Genomic DNA, 25,698 nt, shown 5'->3' with positions numbered 1-25,698 from the left:
ATAAACACTGATGCTGGGAAGGGGATTAAACGCTTTGATTGATGCGTACATGAAAGGAAAAGTGATATCCTTTCATTTTAATCTTTAATCAATCAACCATGTTTTTGGAGCTGACACTGATATCATTCTGCAATGTTCACATGTAACATTCACGGTTAAAGTGTATTCACTATGGGGAATAGTAAGGTGAAGTTTACTGTTGATGAAAAAGTACATGTCAAATGTGAAGTCCCATGAGGAAGCACACTTATTCATCCAAACGGTCATGTTAGTCGATGAACAAGCAAAGGCAGAACTAATGACATCGACCTAATTAATCTATTTTGTATGTCACTTTGGATTGATAATGCCATGACCTTTAGCGCCCTCTGTAAACAAGTCCTTAAGGATTACTTATTTTTAAAAAAATCGTCAAAATTATGTTTTAGTTGTGACTAACAAATTCTAAACATTGTGCACGCTTTGCCAAAACACCACCGCACATAACTGTGACTTTGCTAGCGTTCTTCGATCAACGCAGACACGTCGCGGTAATTGTTTATGGGTTAACCGTACGTCACGAAACGGTTCATGAGCGCACATTCCGACACTACACAATCGTGTTTCTGTTATTGCGGTAACCCATCACTATGAGCATCCGGTTGCGCAGATGGAGAATGCACAGCTGGTCTTTGGAGGTCACTCTGTCTGTAAGTGCTATCTGAGGTGTTCTGGCATCCCACACATAACAATGTAAACACTATGTGAGGTGTTCTGGCATCCCACTGACACTGTAAATGCAATCTGAGGTGTTTTGGCATCCAACACACGACACTGTAAATGCAATCTGAGGTGTTTTGACAACATGTACACGATGTCTGTAAACTGAAAGGTACAGTCGAAACTCATTTCAAAAAGTTGACATGGATGGGCATATTGATATCGTGGTACAGATGTGTACTTTATTGTGTACGCCGTTCAGTGTCCACGTCGATTGAGGAGAGACGAAATTGTTTGGTTTGATTGTTGGACTGTTTTATCAGGACTCGTTTGTTAGGAGGAAGTCGATGTACTTATTTGAGACGTACTCCTTTATTGCGAGGAGTGGGTAGCCTATTGGTTAAAGAGTTCACTTGTCACGACGGAGAACAGGGTTCGAGTCTTAACATGGGTACAGTGTGTGAAGTCCATTTCTGGTGTCCACCGCCATGATATTGCTGGAATATTGCTAAAAGCAGCGTAGAACTCACTCACTCTCTCACAGCATCCATTTTACTCAGTTTTAGTGGTCAGTGTTACTGGTAGGCGAGAAAATTACTACCTTTTGCGAAAACCTGACTGTGCCCTTACTGATATTCGGTAATCCTTTCATATATTTGCCAGATCTTCTTTCACTTCAAACTGAAATGGACATGTTTCGGCAGATAATCGAGACTGACTAATCTCCGGCATTGCCAGGATTAACATTAAACAGCCAACCGCTTACAGTCATATGCAAGATAAACACCTTAAGGAAATACTGACAGGTGAATGATGATGTTTACGCCACTTCCAAACTGAGGCTATGAGTGGAATACCTAAATTTTCATCACATTTCATTAATAACATACATGACCCTTTGCATTGTCGAGGTTGTCATAAGAGAAATATACCATGCATTCCTTTTTCGAGTCGTTACAGATATGTGTTTCATACCACCTCAGATATGCTGTCATATTCTGACCACTATTATTCGTTCTTTCAGATTTATTAGTGGGCCTCATGTGCGTGATGACTGACCTCCTCTCCAAGATTACAATAGAATGGTACGCTGGGAACTTCATGTGCAAGGTCATTCAGTATCTGCAGGTAAGTTATTGCATGACATGTGACGCACGTTCAAAATAATATTGCATTTAAAAATTCTCAGAAGTTGCCCTGCAATTGGCGTTCTTTAATGATCATTTTATCGGTACATTCTTGACCTTGACATGAAAGTCAGAAGATGCTCATAACATCCGCCGTCATTCCATCTCATATCATTTCAATGTGTCGCTGTTCACGAGGTCGTATATATCGTTACTGCGAACACATTGTGGTGTATATCGTGACCTCAAGCTTTATGCTCTGACCTCCGTCAACCCTTAACGCTAGTAATGGCCTCTGACGTATATGATGATGTTTTCTTCTGAAAGCTGAGACCTCTGCCGCACACCTCGATCTCTAATCTCTCTGGGCTCTCTGACGGCTCAGTTGTGTCTCTCTTCAGAACATCGTCCTTTGGGTACCCGCAAAATGTATGAGCCCGAACCCGCCATATAGGTGGAATATTGCTGAGTGCGGCGTAAAACTAAACTCACTCACTCACTCTCATCGTCGGTTCGAATGTCGACTCCTTCTGATTGTTTTTTCTAGGTTTGTGAATATCAAACCCGAGCTTAAGTGTCACCAAAGCAGTAGACTTCTGAGACCTGCCTAACTTCGGACCATCCTCCCAAAGCAATCTTACACACCATACAGTTAGAATACTATTCAGCGCTAAACCCACTTTATTCACTACCTCACTCACTCAACGGCTATTACCGAGTTATTCGTGCTGCATGCAGTTGACCGCCAGGACAACTCCAATTAATGGTCACCTCATGGTCATCCAATGACCATATCATTGTCAGATCCGGCGACTGTCAGTCTTTTCCTCGCAAATTTAGTGCTGCATTTTGTTGGTGCGTTGGTGTTTTCAGCACAGATTAACATGTTCGACACGCAACTTTCCTCATATAAGTCCATTACGACGAGCAGTGGGGATGAATTATTACCTGGAATAAAAACATCACATGCGTGTTTACCGTCCTTCTTGTCGTAAACATTTTGATTATCGGTCGTAGGTGAGAGAGCTATAAGAAGATATATCTGAATAAACGATCCAATGACTGATATTATGAGCAAAGATTGACTCACTTGTGTGATGATAGGCACTTAGTCGACCAAGCCTAATCACGCAGTCGCTTTCTAGGACCGATGTAGCGTGTTAGCGATGTTTCGATACCCTAAAAGGCCCACTCAAAATCCACGTTCCTTGCTAGCCTTGTGGTCGACGCCAGGATAAATTCTGGTTTCAAGCCCAGTTCCTTTTCGGCACCATCTTCATGTCTAATGGTTTACCAAAGCTAAACCTCTGTCTACACCCATACATGTTCTGACCCGTGAAGATCCTCGTTAGAATTGGTTTTCAGTAGTGAGTGAGTGCGTGAGTGAGTGAGTGAGTTTAGTTTTACGCCACACTCAGCAATATTCCATCTATACGGAGGCGGTCTGGAAATAATCGAGTCTGGACCAGACAAATCCAGTGATCTACAACATGAGCATCGATGTGCACAATTGGGAACCGATGACATGTGTCAACCAAGTCAACTAGTCTGACCACCCGACCCCGTTAGTTGCTTCTTACGACAAGCATAGTCGCCTTTTATAGCAAGCATGGGTTCCTGAAGGCCTATTCTACCCCGGGACCTTCACAGGTTTGATTTTCAGTAACCTTGTAGAGGCGACTAAGTTGGTTGACCCATGTCATCGTTTTCCGAATACCTAAAACGATGCTAATGCTAATGATCACAGGATTGACTGGTTCAGACTCAATCATTTGCATGTCTTCGTATAGCTGGAGTACTGCTCAGGCTGGCGTTAAACAATCACGAAGCAACCAACCCTACATGTTCTACTTCCGCAGAAAGTCTAAATGCTACCATAGAACATATGTGCTGCCGGAACAGCACCAACTCATTGTTAACGTTGATGGTTTATATCTTGTCAGACTGAACCCTGTCCGGTGTCATGTCCACTAATGACTATCTGACACCTGCTTATTAATAATTGATGTAATCCCTTTCCTGTACCCGCGGGGATTTCGGCTTAGAATTGGTCCTCAGCAAGAATCCTGATCACAGAAGGCGACTTTCTGGATCGAGCGGTCACCCAGGTGTCGTGGCTTATTATCAAGCTGTCGTCGTTCCTCAGCTACGTCAACCACCATATCAATCAATGCATTGTCTGGTCCAGATTGGATACAACTGTACCATTGTTGAGATTGACGGCAAACACACACAGTTGCCGTTTCTCACAATTAGCATCTTCTTAGAGGATGTTATAATATAGTTTAATCAGGGTATCGAACAAAATTCGCTTATTGCGTCAATGAAGGATTCGATTCCTTCCGATTCCAAATTAACCTAATGAGAAAATTTTTATCATATCCAACGGTACATTACATGCTTTAATCTTCAAACCAGGTGAGATGAGGCTTCGACTGATTAACGGTCTGAAGAAAATCTATATTGTAGATAAGTGGATTCACCTGATAAATATAGCATTTTGACGTCGTCTTGGGGATTTCCCCTAAAGCTGTGACATCATACGGGAATTCCCTTGACTTTTCTATCTCGCCGACCGAAGAGCGCGCTATCCTAGCTATGGTTGGTAGCCCAAGTTAGGACAGAGGTAGGATCGTTTCGAGAATGGGTCTTATTCTAACAGTAAAATGTCCTAACTCCCGTCCTAACTACATGTAGTTAGTATCTGTCTTAGCTGGGATACTTTCGAGAAAAGGCCCTGAGATGTATTAGAGATGCGTCTTAAACACGCGTTAAAGTTAGTATCACATCACAGAACACAGCAGCACCAGACCCGCAACTGAGTGTAGGAATGGTGTAGAATTGTCTTTCCGCATTACGTACCTTACACCTCATGACGTATATATTGGATGTCCTGATTATATCTAGGTGTTGTAGCCGGAAAGTGCATCAGTGATTAAATATTAGTCAAGGATAACGTGACTGTCATTCAAGGATTCATGATCATTCAACGATTAAGCATCATTCAAGGATTAAGTATCAAATCAACGATTATGTATTAAATCGAGGATCAAACATTAATCAAGCATTTAGTATCAGTCAAAGATTATGTTTTACTCAACGATTAAGCATCAAATTAACGAATATGTATCATTCAAGGATTAAATATCAAATCTAGGATTGAACATCAATCAAGGATTAATTATCAATCAAAGATAAGGCATTAAGTCAACGATTAGGCATCATTCAACGATTATGTATGATTCAACGATTAAGAATATTGAAGGTCGAAGAATCAGATCAAGGATTAAACATCAATGAAATATTTAGTATCCCTCGGTACGTCAGGTTGAACACAGCTATGGCATGAACCATGAACTTCAGCCTGTAAACGTACGAATATGTTCAGCCGTCAACAAATCATCGAAGAAATACTCGTCAGTGTTTTTGGGTACATGTCCATTGTGTAGCAGGTTGATACTGACAGAAATGAGGATTCGCTAAAATGTTTACCCTCAAGTATTTACCACAGAGGAATAATTCTTAACACCTTGAACAGAGACGTGTTGATTGTAATTTCAGTGCCTTTTAAGAAAGTGGCCTGATGCAAAATACGTTAGATTGGAGATTCAAAACATAAATCTGTTCAAACCTGTACTTTACAGAAAAAATCGTTCAACTGTTAGCACCACGCCCTAAACAGAAACGTTTCCTCAAGACACGTGAACGTTTAATTCGTCAAACGTTTTATCTAGCACCATAAAATAACCTTTCTCAACTAACCCTCGATATCACCGACTTCTCATTACACTTATTGATCTTATATCGATTTTCAAATATTTATACACTGCAGTGTACTGCGGACAACTGAAACATTAGGGATCTATCGGATCGCCATCACACAATCGTTTGACTATTTCAGTCAGGCGCCATCACCCTGTACTCTAATTACACGACGATACGATCTAAAGAACTTTGACTTAATGGCCTTGGACTAATAAAGTCACCGACAAAATGAGTGAAAACCTAAGGCAATTTCTTTTAGTGCTCGCTATTTCCCAAATGCCTGCTTAACGCTGATACGTCACATAAACAAGACAAATTTGACCACGTCACTCCTGCCGTTCTGGTCTCCTAATATCACGCTCCAGACAGCGCTTCTCAAAGACTCACTTGAGAGATATTGTCCTTTTAATTGTGGCTGTACAGCGACTGGTTTTCAGCCCAAGCTTCGGGCCGGGGGCTGTATACTTTATGAACGTGATCCCCGATGTGGGGTTTTGTTTAGCGTTGTCACAAATGCCAAGAGAATGGACTCCGTGACACCACTCCAGCGTTTGGACCACACATACTGCATACATATACATTCCATTTACGTGGAACAGAGGCGGTGGGTAGTCTAGTGATTAACGCGTTCGTTCGTCACGCCAAAGACCCGGGTTCGATTCCCCAAGTGGATACAATGTGTGAAACCCATTTGTTGTGTCCCCCGCCGTGATATTGTGGGACTATTTACTAGAATCGGCGTAAAACCAGACTCACAAACATAAAAGTAGTGGATGATACCATTAGAACAAGCCACGTGTACCCTTTTATCAAAATTCTTGTATTATCACTGATTACCAGGGATTTTCTCATACAGTTTTTAGAAAGGGGTCGAATCCTGGATGAGACACAGCCCAATAAAAGTATTATAATCTCTGCTTTACTGCGTAATGTAACCCAAAATATAATACTTGTTACATTTGACCACTTTTTAAATGGCATTGTGTATTCATAATTATTAGACTATACTACTTTTTAAGCCAAATAGAAAATAGAATGTCTGTATGTATGTGTGTATGTGTGTGTGTGTGTGTGTGTGTGTGTGTGTGTGTGTGTGTGTGTGTGTGTGTGTGTGTGTGTGTGTGTGTGTGTGTGTATTATTGCATTCCTGTTTAAACTGAATTTATAACTTCAGTTCAGTTGTACAGTTGACCTCAGCGATACGATGGCCGTAACTGCGGCCATAAACCCTTAACAAAGACAACTAAAAGCGTGTTCTTTGTAAATATGGAATCACTGCATCCTTAATCAGAACGAGGCCCTGTCACTAACACGATTCCCGTGACACCTTTGAATGAGCCTAGCTCAGCCGATGTCACGTCTCACAGTGAAACGGTTTAACATCAGAATAACTGTCATCTCAATCATTCATCCTCACCATCCTTGGCTCTTGTCAATATTTGTATTGGCAAAGTTGAGAGGTAATGAAAAGAGAAGTTTCTTTTCCGAGATGAAATCTTTCAATAAACGTTTGCCACACAGTCTTCGTGACTTACGGACTGGCGTATGAAGAATACCATTCGTAATGCACAACTCCGTTCTAGTAAGTTCGTGAGAACACCGCTTTTAGCAATATTCCAGCAATATCACGGCGGGGGACACCATAAATGGGCTTTACACATTGTACCATGTGGGGAATCGAACCCGGGTCTCGAACGAGCAACCTACTTTAACTGCTTTTCGTAACTATTAGGCTAGCTACCAGCTCCAACTGTGTAAAATCGGAGATATGACACAACAACGGACATGTATAGCTTGATATCAATACCAACCAATGGTGCAAGACAACACATGAATACTATGAAAAAACCTTGACAGTATTCCATATTGAAAACGGTGTTGTAATCTATAATTTAGATTGAGGGGATTACATTTTTCAATTTTTCACCGAAATAATATCATGCCAGTTTAAAACTCTATAGTATTCGACACTTTTTCCAATTTATACCTTCTGATGCTACCGTTTTCCTGCTTAGAAAGACCAATCTAAGGGTAATGACAAACATGTCAAACCTCGAGTATCATCTGCCTGTCGGCATTTCAAACACAAGTGCCTAATATTTCTCGTTTCTTTCGTTCTTTGTCCTTTATATTTTTCAGTTCTCCGTACTTTGTTCACCTAACGACAGGGTAATGAACGCCCGTGGCACTGCTTCTCTTATTTGATACAAGGAGACAACAGCATTTTGTTGAAGATAACAACCTTTGCGAAAATTATGGAGTTGTTTTTTTTGTTCCATAGCAGAATCGATAATTGTTCAGAGCCATATGCATGACGAATGGCGTATTTTCATGTCGTAAGATATGACGTAAAGATAAAGACGTAAAGATGGTTTTGACCACACGCCACACGTCAGAAAGCAGATAGAACACACAACGACAAATCAAGGCTAATAGTCTATAGATATGGAAAAGTCTGAAAAACGATTTAGCGATTTAAAGAAGATAAAATTTTAATGGAATAATGTACCTTTTGGAATTCAACGGTATAATTTACCATAACTTGTAACAGATCAATATTTTTTATAAGAAATGTATTTATAAAATCGCATTTTCAAGAAGGAATACCGAAGCTTCATATGAACGCCACATCGTGCTAAATGAGTGAGTGAGTGAGTGAGTTCAGCAATATACTGATCCTTCCTGACCCCATGCTCTCAGACGCCACTATACATTGCCCTCTCAGCGAGCCAGAAACCTGTAAATAGGAATTGGAATGAGTTCGAATCCCAGATTGGCTCGAACATAGTTTCCCGGTTTGTCTACACCGTGACGCCTATTGTTTGTGCTTGAACCTCTAGGACCTGTCTCACTCCCCATTCACCCTCTACACAATGCTGACACAATACTGTGCAAAGGCGGCATTAAACTCACTTATTTGTGAAATGTTTAAGTCGCCATTACTGTTTCTCACAGGGTGTTATCTGCAACCATGTTTACTCGTCACGCGACACCTGGTGCTTCATTGATTCTCTTTGATCCACTTATATTATTTTAACCATTACTTTGCTTTCAATGCTCAAAGGAATCTGCATCGGCATATAATCGAAACAGATTATTCTCTGACTGGAACATTCTATATTTACATTCAGAAATGAATTATGCACAATATACAATTCCTGCACGGAATATATACCACCATTTATGTCAGCAGCAGCAAAATTTGAAAGTTGTTCCAAGTTCAGAAGTCCTATTATACAGTGGACTCTGCAACTGCATCTCAGAGGAAGAATACTGAATGTCAGGGTCTATTGGAGTCCTTATGACGTATATTTTGATATAACTTGCAATTCCAATGATTACAAGGGGTTGCACAAGCCATGGTCAGACGACTGATGAGCTGTCTTGTCTGACGAGGCCTGAGTTCATTTGTCATGACTTTCAATTGCAAAATACACATGTGTAGGAAATCTTCATTCCTCTTCTGGGCCACAGAATATGAATTATTTCATCCAGATAACTTTCTCACCTAGTAAACGCTCGACCTTCCTGTTTGGTAATGATGTTGGGGGATTGAAATGTGAGGTATTCACGATCCTCAAGGAATTTGACCATCCATCCTTGGCTTCATCTCGACAGAAAGTGATTATTTTCATTTGAATTAGATGTTTAAAAGATGAAGAACCCTCTCTGTTGTTGGACTCCAGACTCAGCGGCTGTATCGGTGAATGATATGACTTTGATAGATATAAACGGGAGAGGTTATGGCTTTAGTAGACTCACTCGTTTTCTGAGGGATATCATTAAGTCATTGTCAGTTCATCAGTTTGTACACGTTCGTCTATCGCCCATGAGTATATGGCAGTTGGATGTGTGGTAGAGGCACATTGTCTCTAGTCGGGTAATGAAACGAGGTAATGCATAACTGTTGGAATTACAAGAAGCATCCTGTGCAAGCAGTTTGTAAGAGCTACGTCGACACTGAAGCAATATGTTCAGCTTGAAACCACGTAATAGCCTTAAGTCTGGAAGGATCATTTCCCCACTAAATGTTAGTCTAAGCTGGCAACTGTGACAGGTATTGTAATAAAATGAAGTCGCCTGTGCAAAGGATTCTCAGCGCCCAGAAGCAACATGGGTAATCTGTACCTAACATGTGGGTTTGCCAAGCACGGTTCGATTCCCGACATGACATCAGTCCGGTTTCTGATGCCATCCGCCATTATGTCGCTGGAATATGGCTTAAAGCTGCTGAAACAACACTTTCATTAAATGCTCGTTGGTCTCATTTGTTTCTTCTCATTTTGGTTTCATATGGTCCCTACATATTCAAGGGCGATGAGGGAAACATAACCTCTAGTTCATTTTACAGTGTCTGTCAAAGTACATTGTTTTTTATGTTTATTGTGTATTCTAATAAAATTGTCATTGTGCCTGTAAGTGAACGGAAACAGCGTAAACACGTTCTACAAAGCTGGTTGTCCTGTAGTAAAGTTTCCTCTGAGTAACAGCCTCCTCCATATTTTCGTGACTTTGTTTTAAAAATAATACATATTATTCCAGGCTGTTGTGACTTATGCATCTCCGTACGTGTTGGTGTCACTGAGCATTGACCGTTACGACGCCGTTGCTCGACCTATGAACTTCTCAAGAAGTGGTAAGTAGAAATACTTCTTGATACAATGAGTGAATGTTGTTTTACGCAACTGTTAGTTATATATAGACCAGCTATATTATTTTGACCAGTTCATATAGTCTAAACCGAACTGAACGTAAGATTCAGAACTTCAGGATAAGACGCAGTTGCCCTGGTCACAAAGACTCTCCTGTACTCTTTTCAATGGCGTGCACCCATTGACACCTACTGATACCTATTGGCCAGCTGTACCGCAGAACCCACAGGAGCAATATAGGTGCAGAGGTTTGTGCGAATCCTTTAATCAAACATCGCACAGTCATGTCATTAACCATTGTTCTCAAACGTGGACCTTCATGGCTTAAAGGTAAGGAAAAGCCTATAGGAATCCCAGAGCCAAGGATACCATTTCACCTGTCCTCAAGCCTGGGGTAAAGGTGAGTAAAATGTAAGATGATATTTTGCAATAAGTTCACGCAACAAAAATTAATCGCATTGTCTGGGGGGAGTAGAATAATATCTATGGTTCAAAACAAAATTAATGCAAGTACAATCTAAATGATTATAGAAACGGGCATGGGACCAGAAACCCGGAAACTGTCAGGACTAATTAATCAGGGTCACTCAATCTTGGGTAAAGTTTTCATCTGGGACAATCTGATTACATGGGATTGACCAAGAGAAGACATAAACGATGTATTCAATGGTTTTAATTCCAGAGGCTTATCTTTATTATATATATAGTAAACTGTGAGATTGGGGGCGCGTTGAGTTTGACCTTTATCGTTCACACTGACCTTCAACTATCCGGACAGGTGTTCTAACCCCTTCACCACTCATGTCGTGTTCCTTTGTGTCCGTCTAACGACACTCTCCAATCTTTCTCAAGAAACGAGTCAATTTTATTAAGTCTGGACGAACACTCAACAAGTCACCAGAGTCACATCCTCTGACCACAGCGTACTGGTAGAGAACATGTGGGACATCGCACGTTATTGTCAGGAATGCCCTGACGGAAAGTATCAAAACATCTCAGAATATCAATAGTTTTCAATCATGTCTTCAAAAGACCCCTTCAAAAGAGCTTACGACTGAGCGCACATGAGCAAGAATCTGGAGATGTAGCATTCTATCAGTGTGTAATTTAATTTGATGTGATGAAGGACACATCTTTTATGTTGTTTTACGACGCAGTCAATATTCAAACTGTATCAACAGAATGTGCACATGTAGTAGCACTGTTTATATATACGTATAGTTACACCGAGCTGGATTCCATTCAAACCAAAGGATTTTAGTTGACGTCTTGGGATGACCAACAGCTGATCGTAAAGCTCTCGATGGCACGTTTATTCACAAACGCATTGAGCAGTTTGATGGTAGGAATGGAGTGCTATACTAAGGAGTTTATACCCCACTCTTGCTCTTTTGGGCAACCCGTGTAATATTGGAGAAATATTGTCGTTTTTTGGCATATATAGTCTGGTTCATAATTATTGAGAATTTTTCTTCTTACTTTGAGCTATCCTAACACCTCAACTGATTCACTGATACTTAAAACTAAGTAATGGTATAAGGGAGGTAACTCATCTTGGCCTACTGAGTATAGTACAATTAGAGTTACCTCCCCTGAATTTGTAGCAGACGTCATTTTCCTCAGCACTGTCAACAATGTCTGCTGAAGATAAAAGAAGGTTGATTTTTGAGTTGTGTAATCAAGGAATTGATGATGTAAATACATTGGCAGAGAGATCAGGAACTCCTCTTTCTACTGTGTATAGGATTAGGAAGAATTTTAAAGAGGGAAAGGATTTTGGGCACTAGAAAGGAGCAGGGAGACCCAGAAAATTGGACTTCTCAGATCGCGTCCGGCTGGGAATTTTAGCGTCTAAAAAGCAAAGGGCAAGCATCTCCAACATCAGGTATGAAATGATAGAAAGGGGATCAACAGTCGTATCAAAATCTACAGTTAGAAGAAATTTGATTGATCTTGGATGGGAGAAAAAGACTGGAATTCCTTCTCCTCTCATGAAACAAGAACATAAAGACAGGCGTGTTGAGTGGTGTTTGGCACATGAAAACTTTGACAGGGAAAATGTGATTTTTACTGATGAAAGCTCAATATGGGTATATCCCAATAATGTGAAAATATGGACAAAGTCTGCGTCAGCACCGTTGTATCGACGACCTAAATACAGCCCAATGTTTCATGTATGGGGAGGGATATCCTTATTAGGAACGACCCCGCTGTGTGTGTTTGAGGGAAATCTGACAAGTCAACGCTACATTAACATATTAGATAATTTTCTCCTTCCAAGTGCACATGTGTTTTATGGAAATGACTGGATTTTGCAGCAAGATAATGATCCTAAACACACCGCAAAACATGCCAAGCAGTGGTTTCAGGAGACAAATGTGACTGCATTACCATTTCCTGCATATAGTCCTGACTTAAATCCCATTGAGAACATTTGGGGGATGATGAAGGAATGTGTGAATCAAAAGGGGTTGACAAAAATTGAAGACATGAAGAGAGAAGTGGTCCGATACTGGGACAGCATAACTCACGAGACACTAACCTCTCTGATAGGAAGTATGCCTACCCGTCTTAGACTGTGCCGTGAAGCTCAAGGAGACTTGATAAAATATTAAATTGTTACCTACACAACATGAAAAGGTCAGTTCACTTTCACAATACATTCAATTTTATCTGATTTGTTCTCGTTTAATAATATGAAATGCATTAGCTATTCTCAATAATTTTGAACCATACTGTATTTCAACAATAGTGAGCGCGACCTTTTGGAGAGAGATGAGAGTTTGGTTCTACACCGTGTATATGAATATTACAGCAATACCACGTCGGGGTACAACAAAAATGGGCTTCACACGCTGTACCCACGTGGGGAATCAAACCCGGGTCTTCCGTGTGACGAGCGAATGCTTTAACCATTAAGCTATCCCTTGCGATTCTGACTCGGGCGAACTAATAACCGTCTATGACTCATGCCACAAGATGATATACTCCCATGTTCCACACGACAGGTATGAATCATTTCATTTGTAAAGGTTGTAATAAAATACATGTATTCAAGCGATTTGATTACAATAGTTAAATCTGGACCAGACAATCCTATCCACAATATTAACATCGCCTATTGACACAATGAGACACAATCAAACAGAGAGACCCAGATTGACCAGTCTATTAATTTTGTATATACTATGAAATACTATTAGTTTCTTAAACATCCATTCTTTACCGGAATCCCCAGAGTTTCCACATATAAAGGTTCTGAAAGGGCAATTATTTAAACCGAACTAGAAAAACAAGCCCACTATCTTTGCTGATTGTTCATTATGTTCCAGCGCTCTTGAAACGACGTCTCTTTTAATGTCCTTTGGCACGCTATTTCTCCTTTCAGTTGAAGCTAATGTCATGTCAGAGACATGAGGCTCTCAGCTGAAGTATCTTTGCAAATTTGAATTTTAGGGGCTTAATTATAGACGTAGACCTTGTATTTTGTTTCTTAGTTGTTGTTGAACTGTTTTGCTTGGCTTTGCTTGATCGTGTATGTGTGTGTGTGTGAGAGAGAGAGAGGGGGGGAGAGAGAGAGAGGGGGGTGATTTGGTGTGTCATTTTAATTTGATTTGTTTTTCTAACGTTTTCCTAGTATTTTTTTATATTTCTGCTTACATTTTCATCGCCCACAACACAGACAATAAACAGCTGTTATATGCAAATTTTCTTCGGGAGTTTCTCTTCTATTAATACCTTCGTATGCCGTTACGAGCGGCACATTGTGATAATTAGCCTCAGTGATACAAACCTCTTATTTTCTTTAGATATAATAAACAAAATGGTAACACGTAAATTAAGTTTACAAGTAATCAACTAGGAAAAAAGAACCACAGATGTAAATGGGATAGCGATGTACTCGGAGCCATTTGTGTTGTAGATTAATTCTGATACTCAAAACAACATGTTTTAATGCGTGTTCTAGGTTCGAATAATGTATTGGTTCCGTGTATTACTTCCTCTATAGCAATATGATTTGTGCAACAGAACTGTAAACGCTGGAGATTCAGTAATATAATCAAATCAAAAGACGCGCCTTTCAGCCATACTAATATGTCAAAACAATGGGGTGGAATAAACCTGTGTCATCAAGGGGGTTGTGTTGTATTGAAATGACAAATATAAATATCAATGGAATAACTATAATTGAATTTGTCTCATGTGTTCTCTCTTTTACTGTGCCTGTGTTCTTCAATTAACCAATTAACTCGGTTAATTGTGTTTTTCCATATAAAGTAACATGTTAGTGAAAACTATCCATGTTGGATGACACCCGACAGATCTATTGCAATTTGATAAAACTGGGATGATAAAGAACACCTGACTCCTTCAGCCATACGTATGATTATTTGGGTGGTATATATATATATATATATATATATATATATATATATATATATATATATATATATATATATATATATATATATATATATATATATATATATATATATATATATATATATATATGAGAAAACCCAACCAATATATATATATATATATATATGTATATATATATATATATAGAGAGAGAGAGAGAGAGAGAGAGAGAGAGAGAGAGAGGTTGGGTTTTTTTGTGTTTTTTTTATTTTGTTTTTTAAGATTTTGACATGATTTGCAGTCACTTCTATTGAATATATATAATACATGATCGAAATTTAAGCCTCTTTGCTGAAGGAGATATTGCCATTTCTTGCAAATTAACACAACGGGTGTCCGGGTAGGTTAAGGCAATAGGAAAGGGTACTAGCCCTGTGACGTTAATAGTTGAGTTTCAGCTACGACCCGAGATGTACAATAACTGACCTTTGTAACCACATTAACTAATGCCAAATGAACTAATCAAAGATATTTCTCGGCCCTTTGAGCGTAATTCGAATTTCTTTCCGCCACCTTCAAGAACCATTGTTAGTGTGGCTTCAAATGATCCTCTTAACCATGGCACCAGAGCAGCGGAAGATGCAAGAGATGAAATTGTTTAAATTTACTTTACATTTTAGGCCACTGGTGCCAAAGTAGTCTTACGCAAAAACCATTTCCGAAGACCTGTCGTGAAATACTATCGATTGCAGTGAGGTTCCTTAGTAGACACGTCTAATGCATTACGTGACGTGCTGTATTCTGAATGTGTCAAAGGTGCTTGCAATTTGATAGAATGTGAAAAAGAATCTGCTTGCGTTAAACTCTTTCATAACCTAATGAATTCCTCCCTGAGTTAAGATGGTTATTTTATGCCGAGAAGGTCATCAGGAAGACTGCAGGGTAAAGATTCTTGATGGGTTTTAAATATATTAAGATGGCAATAATGACGTTAGAATGATCTATTAATGTGGTGCTATTCCGGAAATAGCAAACATTTGTTTTGTGCTGTTGTAACACCAACGTTCTGGGTATTCATTATTGATTTCAAGGCAAATGACTGGGATTGGTACTAGATCCGAATATAACTGTTTGGTGTTGGTTTATTTTTAATATCAATTTACAAAAAAGACATTCTTGAGGATGCCAATCATGATTTGGTTAACAGGATTCCGTTAAGTGGCATAACACCGGATGCATCTGGTACACGGATGCTAATGTTTGAATATTTTCATGCAAAGAGTGAAAGTAGCATTTTATGAGCTTATAAACCTATGAACGCATCATCAGTTGTTCTATGTGAAATCCTCGTCTAATTTACTTCTACCACGTACGTACATTATTATGATTCAAATGCTAGTATTTCACTGACGTTCTGTGTTGTATATTGCAGCCTATCAAGCACGAATGCTAGTATTTCACTGACGTTCTGTGTTGTATATTGCAGCCTATCAAGCACGTATGCTAGTATTTCACTGACGTTCTGTGCTGTATATTGCAGCCTATCACGCACGAATGTGTTCTGTGTTGTATATTGCAGCCTATCAAGCACGAATGCTAGTATTTCACTGACGTTCTGTGCTGTATATTGCAGCCTATCAAGCACGAATGCTAGTATTTCACTGACGTTCTGTGCTGTATATTGCAGCCTATCAAGCACGAATGCTAGTATTTCACTGACGTTCTGTGCTGTATATTGCAGCCTATCAAGCACGAATGCTAGTATTTCACTGACGTTCTGTGCTGTATATTGCAGCCTATCAAGCACGAATGCTAGTATTTCACTGACGTTCTGTGCTGTATATTGCAGCCTATCAAGCACGAATGCTAGTATTTCACTGACGTTTTGTGCTGTATATTGCAGCCTATCAAGCACGAATGCTAGTATTTCACAGACGTTCTGTGTTGTATATTGCAGCCTATCAAGCACGAATGCTAGTATTTCACTGACGTTCTGTGCTGTATATTGCAGCCTATCAAGCACGAATGCTAGTATTTCACTGACGTTCTGTGCTGTATATTGCAGCCTATCAAGCACGAATGCTAGTATTTCACTGACGTTTTGTGCTGTATATTGCAGCCTATCAAGCACGAATGCTAGTATTTCACTGACGTTCTGTGTTGTATATTGCAGCCTATCAAGCACGAATGCTAGTATTTCACTGACGTTCTGTGCTGTATATTGCAGCCTATCAAGCACGAATGCTTGTATTTCACTGACGTTCTGTGTTGTATATTGCAGCCTATCAAGCACGAATGCTAGTATTTCACTGACGTTTTGTGCTGTATATTGCAGCCTATCAAGCACGAATGCTAGTATTTCACTGACGTTCTGTGCTGTATATTGCAGCCTATCAAGCACGAATGCTAGTATTTCACTGACGTTCTGTGCTGTATATTGCAGCCTATCAAGCACGAATGCTAGTATTTCACTGACGTTTTGTGCTGTATATTGCAGCCTATCAAGCACGAATGCTAGTATTTCACTGACGTTCTGTGTTGTATATTGCAGCCTATCAAGCACGAATGCTAGTTTTTCACTGACGTTCTGTGCTGTATATTGCAGCCTATCAAGCACGAATGCTAGTATTTCACTGACGTTCTGTGTTGTATATTTCAGCCTATCAAGCACGAATGCTAGTATTTCACTGACGTTTTGTGCTGTATATTGCAGCCTATCAAGCACGAATGCTAGTATTTCACTGACGTTCTGTGTTGTATATTGCAGCCTATCAAGCACGAATGCTAGTATTTCACTGACGTTCTGTGCTGTATATTGCAGCCTATCAAGCACGAATGCTTGTATTTCACTGACGTTCTGTGTTGTATATTGCAGCCTATCACGCACGAATGCTAGTATTTCACTGACGTTCTGTGCTGTATATTGCAGCCTATCAAGCACGAATGCTAGTATTTCACTGACGTTCTGTGCTGTATATTGCAGCCTATCAAGCACGAATGCTAGTATTTCACTGACGTTCTGTGCTGTATATTGCAGCCTATCACGCACGAATGCTAGTATTTCACTGACGTTCTGTGTTGTATATTGCAGCCTATCAAGCACGAATGCTAGTTTTTCACTGACGTTCTGTGCTGTATATTGCAGCCTATCAAGCACGAATGCTAGTATTTCACTGACGTTTTGTGCTGTATATTGCAGCCTATCAAGCACGAATGCTAGTATTTCACTGACGTTCTGTGTTGTATATTGCAGCCTATCAAGCACGAATGCTAGTATTTCACTGACGTTCTGTGCTGTATATTGCAGCCTATCAAGCACGAATGCTTGTATTTCACTGACGTTCTGTGCTGTATATTGCAGCCTATCACGCACGAATGCTAGTATTTCACTGACGTTCTGTGCTGTATATTGCAGCCTATCAAGCACGAATGCTAGTATTTCACTGACGTTCTGTGCTGTATATTGCAGCCTATCAAGCACGAATGCTAGTATTTCACTGACGTTCTGTGCTGTATATTGCAGCCTATCAAGCACGAATGCTAGTATTTCACTGACGTTTTGTGCTGTATATTGCAGCCTATCACGCACGAATGCTAGTATTTCACTGACGTTCTGTGTTGTATATTGCAGCCTATCAAGCACGAATGCTAGTTTTTCACTGACGTTCTGTGCTGTATATTGCAGCCTATCAAGCACGAATGCTAGTATTTCACTGACGTTTTGTGTTGTATGTTTCAGCCTATCAAGCACGAATGCTAGTCTCCATGGCGTGGCTATTGAGTCTTCTGTTCGCGCTGCCAACAATATTCATCTATGCTGAAGACGTCAGGGAGGACAAGAAGCAATGCTGGATCGATTTCCCGTTTTACTGGCATTGGCAGGTAGGGGAGACAGACACACACAGACACAAACACACACAGACACAGACACACACAGACATAGACACACACACACACACAGACAGACACACACACATATATATATATATAATTTGTCACAAGACAGTACATATGCATACCCGTGATGATCTGGGTTCGAAATGGACTTCAGCAATCCATGCTTGTCGTAAGAGGCGACTAACGGGATCGGATGGTCAGGCTCGTGGACTTGGTTGGCACACATGTAATCGAATAGATTGATCTTCGTGCTATTGATCACGGGATTGTCTGGCCCAGACGCCGTTTACAGATCATCGCCGTATTGCTTAAAAACTTCTTATTGCAAGAACCCACCATGGTATATATAGAAATGTAAAATGTGGATTAGGATGTGGCGTTCTACTGTGTCGTGTAGTAATAATTCATAGATTTATATCTCCTATTCAGACTAAATTTCATGCCCTAATAATTCAGATATTGATATCCTCTATTCATTCCATAATTCATCTCCTGATAAGTCATATACTGAACAGCAAGAATTTGAAAACGTGACAAGGAAATAAAGTTGCCTTTCTTCTGGTGTTCAGTGTATATGAATGCATCCTATGTATTCCTTGTTTTGTGTCTTAATCATCCACAGATTGATACCTACTATTCATTCCTAATTTCTTAGCCCGTGAAGATACGGGGTAGAATAGGTCTTCAGCAACCAAAAGGTGACTATGTTTGTCCTAAGAGGCGACTAACGGGATTAGGTGGTCAGGCTCGGTTCACAAGTCATGGGTTCCCAATTGTACAAATCGATGCTCATGCTGTTGATCACTGATTGCCTGGTCTAGACTCAGTTATTTACAGACCTCCGTCATATAGCTGGAATATTGCTGAGACCGTAAAACTAAACTCACTCACTCACTCACTCATTATTTCATGTCCTAATAGTTCATACGCTGATGTCACTGCATGATAAATTGATATCATATATGATTCTATTACTGACATTCCGTACTAATTTGTGAAAGTAATCATGATTAGTGAAATTCGATTTTTAGATTTCGGCAAATGATTAACTTATATGACAAATTTTGATATTGTCAATAGTATTCAACAATGGTGTAATTCTGGTGAAATTATATTTATTATCGTGATTTATTGTATATGATTTTTACGCAGAGGCCAATGATTAACTGACATGTCAAAATCATATTATTGTAATGGTATGGTTCATTTAAAATAATAATGATTTATCAGCTTTTTCCGCGTAGATATCAGTGAATTAATTCGATTTCAAAATACATTTTAAGACCATTAAGAGGTGTTGCGGCAAAAGTGGGATAAGTTGCTATCGATTTTGTGATGTATCATATCGAATGACAACATCTCCAAGCAATCAGTAACATTCATTATCTAAAATAACAGGACAATCCTTATCGAACCTTAGGTCTTACATATTGATCACCAACTAACACTGTCATCAGTCTTCATTAGAGTGTTGAGTCGCATCTTATATACATTACCCTTAAGTTGCTGTGACGGCGATGTTACTTCAGATGTCAGTGACATCTGTACAGGAGGCATCTGCATGCCTTTCGCAATCAGCGCATCCACTTTACACTGCATACTACACTACAGCTCAAAAATACATTTCCAACATAGGATCATATGGTTGCCCATTCTTTCCTCACCCTCATCTTTATTTTTATACAACATTACATACTATTGTAGTTATGAGTTATGTTGAGTGTTACGGTTAAGAATTTACCGTGACAAACGATGTAAGAAATCCCATTGTGAACCAGCAAACCAGAACAAAGACATGTCATAAACGTTCAAATGTTGTATTATTATGAAACGAGAGCAAGGTATACAAAGTCACAAGTCAATTTCACAATACAATACAAATACAATATAAGTGAGACAAAATCTAAGACAATGGGTCACAAAATATATTTAGTAGCAAACTCACCAAAGCCTTTGTGTGAGAGAGAATCAACTATGCAGAATGTAAACACAGCGATCGGTCTGACAGCGGATGATGCAGATACAGGCGTTAATGGGTTTTGATGATCAAACGTTGGCAGTGATTTCTATCCTCCAATTGTGTGAATGTGTGTCGCCCTCAACACGGCAACCAGCCTTTTATATATATACAGTCACTTTCCGAAAGTTCGGACACATACGACAATCGTCAACACTGTAGAATGCCCTCGAATAAGTCTCCCGGAAGTAAACATATAGAAAACTAGGAGCAGATAAATTCCGGAAAACCAAAATCCTAAAAGTGTTGACCATCTATTAAACGAAATGTGATCCATCATAATTATTATTCCAAACACTAAACATTGTGACCCAATAATAATTATTACTTAATTAATAACACAAATATACAGAAAATACACACTCGTAACGTCAGTGAGTGAGTGAGTGAGTTTAGTTTTACGCCACACTCAACAATATTCCAGCTGTATGGCAGCGGTCTGTAAATAATCGAGTCTGGACCAGACAATCCAGTCATCAACAACATGAGCATCTATCTGCGCAAGTGGGAACCGATGATACGTGTCAACCAAGTCAGCGAGCCTGACCACCCGATCCCGTTAGTCGCCTCTTACGACAAGCATAGTCGCCTTTTATGGCAAGAAATATGTGCATCAATTACATAGAAACAAAAAATATGTGCAAAAATATTTTAATCTGTTGATTGAAAATGTGTATTTTAGGCTAATGGCCAACTTAACCAACATCGATTTTTTTCATAAAAGCAAACTTGACGGGTTACTTGTACACTATAATCACATCTGGATGTCCGTGGACTATTTTGTTCGGTAATCGGTAAAACCATTTAAGTAATATCTCTAAATTATTAACGTGTTGTGACATTCCACGATTGACCTCATGCGACGCGACGTGTGTGTGGTGTCCACGGCCATAATATTGCTGAAATATTGCTGAAATAATGGTAAAATATTGGTAAAAGTGGTGGAAAACCATGCTCAGTCACTCTTTACGTTAACTGTATCTTTTCCATCATCACTGAGCCTTATTCTTGTTTCAGTTATATTTTACGCTGAATGCCATAGTAACGTTCATCCTACCTGCTCTGATCATCGCCGCCTGTTACGTCGCTATCATCTTTATCATATGGACCAAAGGCCAAGACAGCGTCGACGTCCCGGAACAGAGAAACCTCACCGATAAAGACTGTACGTGTGTAGCACGATTGCCCTGTAGACTTTATCTTATTGTTGAGCTAAGGTTCGGTTCATTGCTTTGTAGAGTGAACCAAATGCGTAATCATGTGACCGTGCGTAGGATATGAACGCTACGTAAAGGTTGTACGTGGTTGTCGATAACAGTGTAAACCCGTGTTAAGTATTTCAGTTTTGTCCAGAAATCGTATTTATGGCTGTTAATAACATTTGTGTTTCCGCCGGTTGATATAATGGTACAATATGTGAAAACTATTTCTGGTGTCCCCAGCCCTGAATTTGCTGAAATATTCATAAAAGCGGAGTAAAACTATCACTGACTCAGTCGCCCCTGACTGTAAAACAGATGGCTCGTTGATCTGTTAGTTCTGGTTCGAATCCCTGCTCCACACCGATTATTACCCTTGGTCTATTAGTCTCATGTAATTTGGTTTCACCAAGTTGACACGTATAACTTTGCGTTTTGCCCCTCATTGAGCTGACACGCTGTGATGTATTACTCACTCACACATTGCTTCAGATGACAGCCTGAGGACGGAGCGCCCCCGTGTGACGCTGCAGTGCAATAGGATGAATGCCGGTCGTGGTGTCATCCCTCAGGCTAAGATCAGGACTATCAAGATGACCCTTATCATTGTGATAGGTGACACGTTACTACTGTTTTACAACAAGCGTGCATTTGAGCGTGTATGCGTGAGTGTGTGTTAGCTAGAAAGACGAGTTTGGAATTATTCTGGTTTTGTTGCCAGTGGAAAGGCAATACACAATCACTTGTTTTCGATAAGATGAATGTATACTGATACTAAACCATCACTGGTAATACGAAGGCAATACTTACTCAAATGACTCAATAACTCACAGTTACACTAACATTCACCAACTCATTTTCTCACTAACACATTCACTAACTCATTGCCTCACTATTTCAGTGTCTCATTAACTCACCTACACACTCATATTGTGTCTCACTAACGTACTCGTTATCGCACTCGCTGCCTCACTAACACAATAACTGCCTCACTTAATCATTCACTAACTTAGTGCCTCACTATTTCAATGTCTCATTAATTCAATGCCTCACAATTTCAATGTCTCATTAATTCAATGCCTCACTAACACACTCAAATTATGTCTCACTAACGTACTCACTATCACACTCTCTAACTCACTGCCTCACAAACACATTCATTGCCTCACTAACTCATTCACTAACTCACTGCCTCATTATTTCAGTGTCTCATTGACTCACTTAGTTCCTTGATACCTCACTAACACACTCACATTCTGCCTCACAAGTGTACTCACTATCACTCTCACTAACCCATTGCCTCACTAACATTTACTGACCCACTCACTAACCTCACTAACCCACTTTTCAATAACACAATCACTAACTCACCAGCACAATCACTAACTCACTGCCTCACTAATACTCACTGCCTCAGTAACCCACTCACTAACTCACTGCCTCACTAACCCACCAACTCACACTGACCCATGTAGGTCCAGGGTAGAATAGGCCTTCAGCAACCCATGTTTGCCATAAAAGGTGACTATGCTTGTCGTAAGAGGCGACTAACGGGATCGGGTGGTCAGGCTCGCTGACTTGGTTGACACATGTCCTCGATTCCCAATTGCGCAGATAGAACCTCATGCTGCTGATCACTGGATTGTCTGGTCCATACTCGAAAATTTACAGACCGCTGCCATATACGTATATATATCTATCGTAGCTGGAATATTGCTGAGTGCGACGTAAAACTAAACTCACTCACTCACTTCCTCACTAAAGCCACCAATTCAATGCCACATACCCACTAACACATTTACTATCACACTCACTAACTCACTGCCTCACTAACCCACTATCCCACTGCCTCACTAACACATTCACTATCAGTGACTAACTATCTGCCTCACTAGCACACTCGCATTCTATCTCACTAACCCACTAAGCCACTGTTCCAGTGTTCATCCTGTGCTGGAGCCCCTACATTGTGTACAACATTCTGGAGCTGTATGAACACATCCCGTCCAACAACGCCCTCAGTACACTAATACAGAGTGTGGCGCCCTTAAACAGCGCCGCAAACCCCATCATTTACGGCATATTCAGTACTCGGATATGCAGGAATCTCAGGTGAGACTACAGCTGATTACAAGTTGTCAATCACAATCGCCAAGCATCATCGATAGATTCACATTTCCAATAATTTTCACAAAATCACCCAAGGTAATGCAAAAGTACTGTATATTATTTCTGAAATAAATATATATGTGGATATTTATATATTCATTGCATCAATTTAAAACAGTGTATCAAATGTTTAGTTTTGACCAAAAAAATGTTAATTCAACAACTGTGTTAACTTTGTTCTTGAAATGATATATTCATGTATGTGCACAGATCTGGAGAGAGAAAGAAATTCACAATTTAATATAATTTAATTTAATATAATTATAGTTATCAGTTAGTTCTGCTTCTATTGGAGATATGTGTTTTTCAACTTCCCATTTTTTCACAAACTGATAAGTATATGATAATTAAAGCTTATTTCGAAATCAGCTCAGATTATATACTTCATTATGTGATGACTGTCCTCCGAAAGGCATGTACTGGGAATTATTCTCGGAATTCTACCTACAAGTAGTTGGCATAAGTGAGTCATCATTACAGAAATTCCCATAGACCTGCATGTTAATTAACTCTTGCAAGAATATTTTTCATAAAGTGAGTTTCTGTCGAATTGCTTTCTTACTTATCTGCCAGCTATGATATCATCTCTGCTACATACACATAATTTCCTTTCTGTTTCCCAATGACTTTAAGAAAACTGCAACTATTTACACAACACACATAAGACATATCAACCAGGTTTAACATGGATGTCTATGGGATAGATTTGTATTTAGTTGTATTTTGTTGTATTTATGTATGGTGCATAATCAGATGCCATTCCATAACTAATCAACGGAAAGATGAAAGAAGATTATGTACACGTAGCTGAAGATGATTTCCGAGATGTTTGCACAATATGGAAATAAAATTACATCTGATCAAGTTCTGAAAATGTTTCGTACAAGAGCTAGTTAACATGTACGTTTATGGAAATTTCACTAATGATGGCACACGTATGGTCAACTACTGTATGTTCCAGTTTTCAGCACCATGCCCGTGGGTTTCACAAACGAGACATACATTCCTTCGGGTTTTTCTCCCACATTAAGCAGCCGTGATAAAACTATTAAAGACATTAAATCTAACTCATGTATATTCAAAGTATATAATATTTTCTTACTTTTTGTTTGTCTTGTCTTTCATTTAAAGACGCTTCGCTCATGCAACTGCTCTTGCAAATATTTGCACCTCATGTGGCTGATGATGACAGCATGCGATCAAACGCTTAGCTTTAACAGAAACTCATTGATCATCATTGAGTGTATTGATTTGCTTTGAACTCACAACGTCGGTGTGTTTGCATGCAAATCGGTTGTCCAGTGTTTAATTTCAGAGCTTTTTACATTTGCAGAGGTTGTCGCGGTGGATCTATCAACAGTCACTCTCAAAGCCGGTAAACAGTTCTACAAGTCCTGTATCCCAACTCAGTAACACCCTTGTTAGGATCTGGTCCAGTCGCGTCATCTCAGCCCCACATCCATCCCTTCACCTACCACCAGTAGCCCCACCCGACCATCCCATCCTATGTAAATGTATATAACACCCTGGCACATAAGAAAAATACCAGTCTCTTTTTAATAGTCTATAGTTTTCTTTGGATGTTCATGATGTTAACTGCTATAGCTTACAGACACAAATTCAACAAAACATATGGATATTTTTTTTAATGTTCACAACCGGTTTCATTTCAAAGAATTCATTTGCAACAAATTATGGAATACTTTCGTTGATACAGATGACATTTTTGCAGCCTTTCTATGTTATATAAATAATCATAAATATTCTTTGGTCTAACAAATTAATATACCGATTTTGTTTAGACAATGTAA

The 25,698-nt window shown here is 39.6% G+C and overlaps 1 protein-coding gene across 1 annotated transcript in view; it reads left to right on the top strand.

The window, feature by feature from the left end:
• LOC137298691 (cardioacceleratory peptide receptor-like) overlaps positions 1 to 25,698 on the top strand; it is an 82,360-nt gene that overhangs the window by 53,336 nt on the left and 3,326 nt on the right. The window contains exons 3-8 of the mRNA XM_067830972.1: positions 1,724 to 1,827; positions 10,134 to 10,227; positions 18,345 to 18,487; positions 21,537 to 21,684; positions 22,211 to 22,333; positions 23,659 to 23,830. Coding sequence (XP_067687073.1) covers positions 1,724 to 1,827; positions 10,134 to 10,227; positions 18,345 to 18,487; positions 21,537 to 21,684; positions 22,211 to 22,333; positions 23,659 to 23,830 — 784 coding nt within the window. The remainder of the gene's footprint in view (positions 1 to 1,723; positions 1,828 to 10,133; positions 10,228 to 18,344; positions 18,488 to 21,536; positions 21,685 to 22,210; positions 22,334 to 23,658; positions 23,831 to 25,698) is intronic.

The sequence above is a fragment of the Haliotis asinina genome, chromosome 10, assembly GCF_037392515.1.
Source record: "Haliotis asinina isolate JCU_RB_2024 chromosome 10, JCU_Hal_asi_v2, whole genome shotgun sequence".
In the NCBI taxonomy this organism is placed as follows: Eukaryota; Metazoa; Mollusca; class Gastropoda; order Lepetellida; family Haliotidae; genus Haliotis; species Haliotis asinina.
This window is presented reverse-complemented; position numbering and strand designations above follow the sequence as displayed.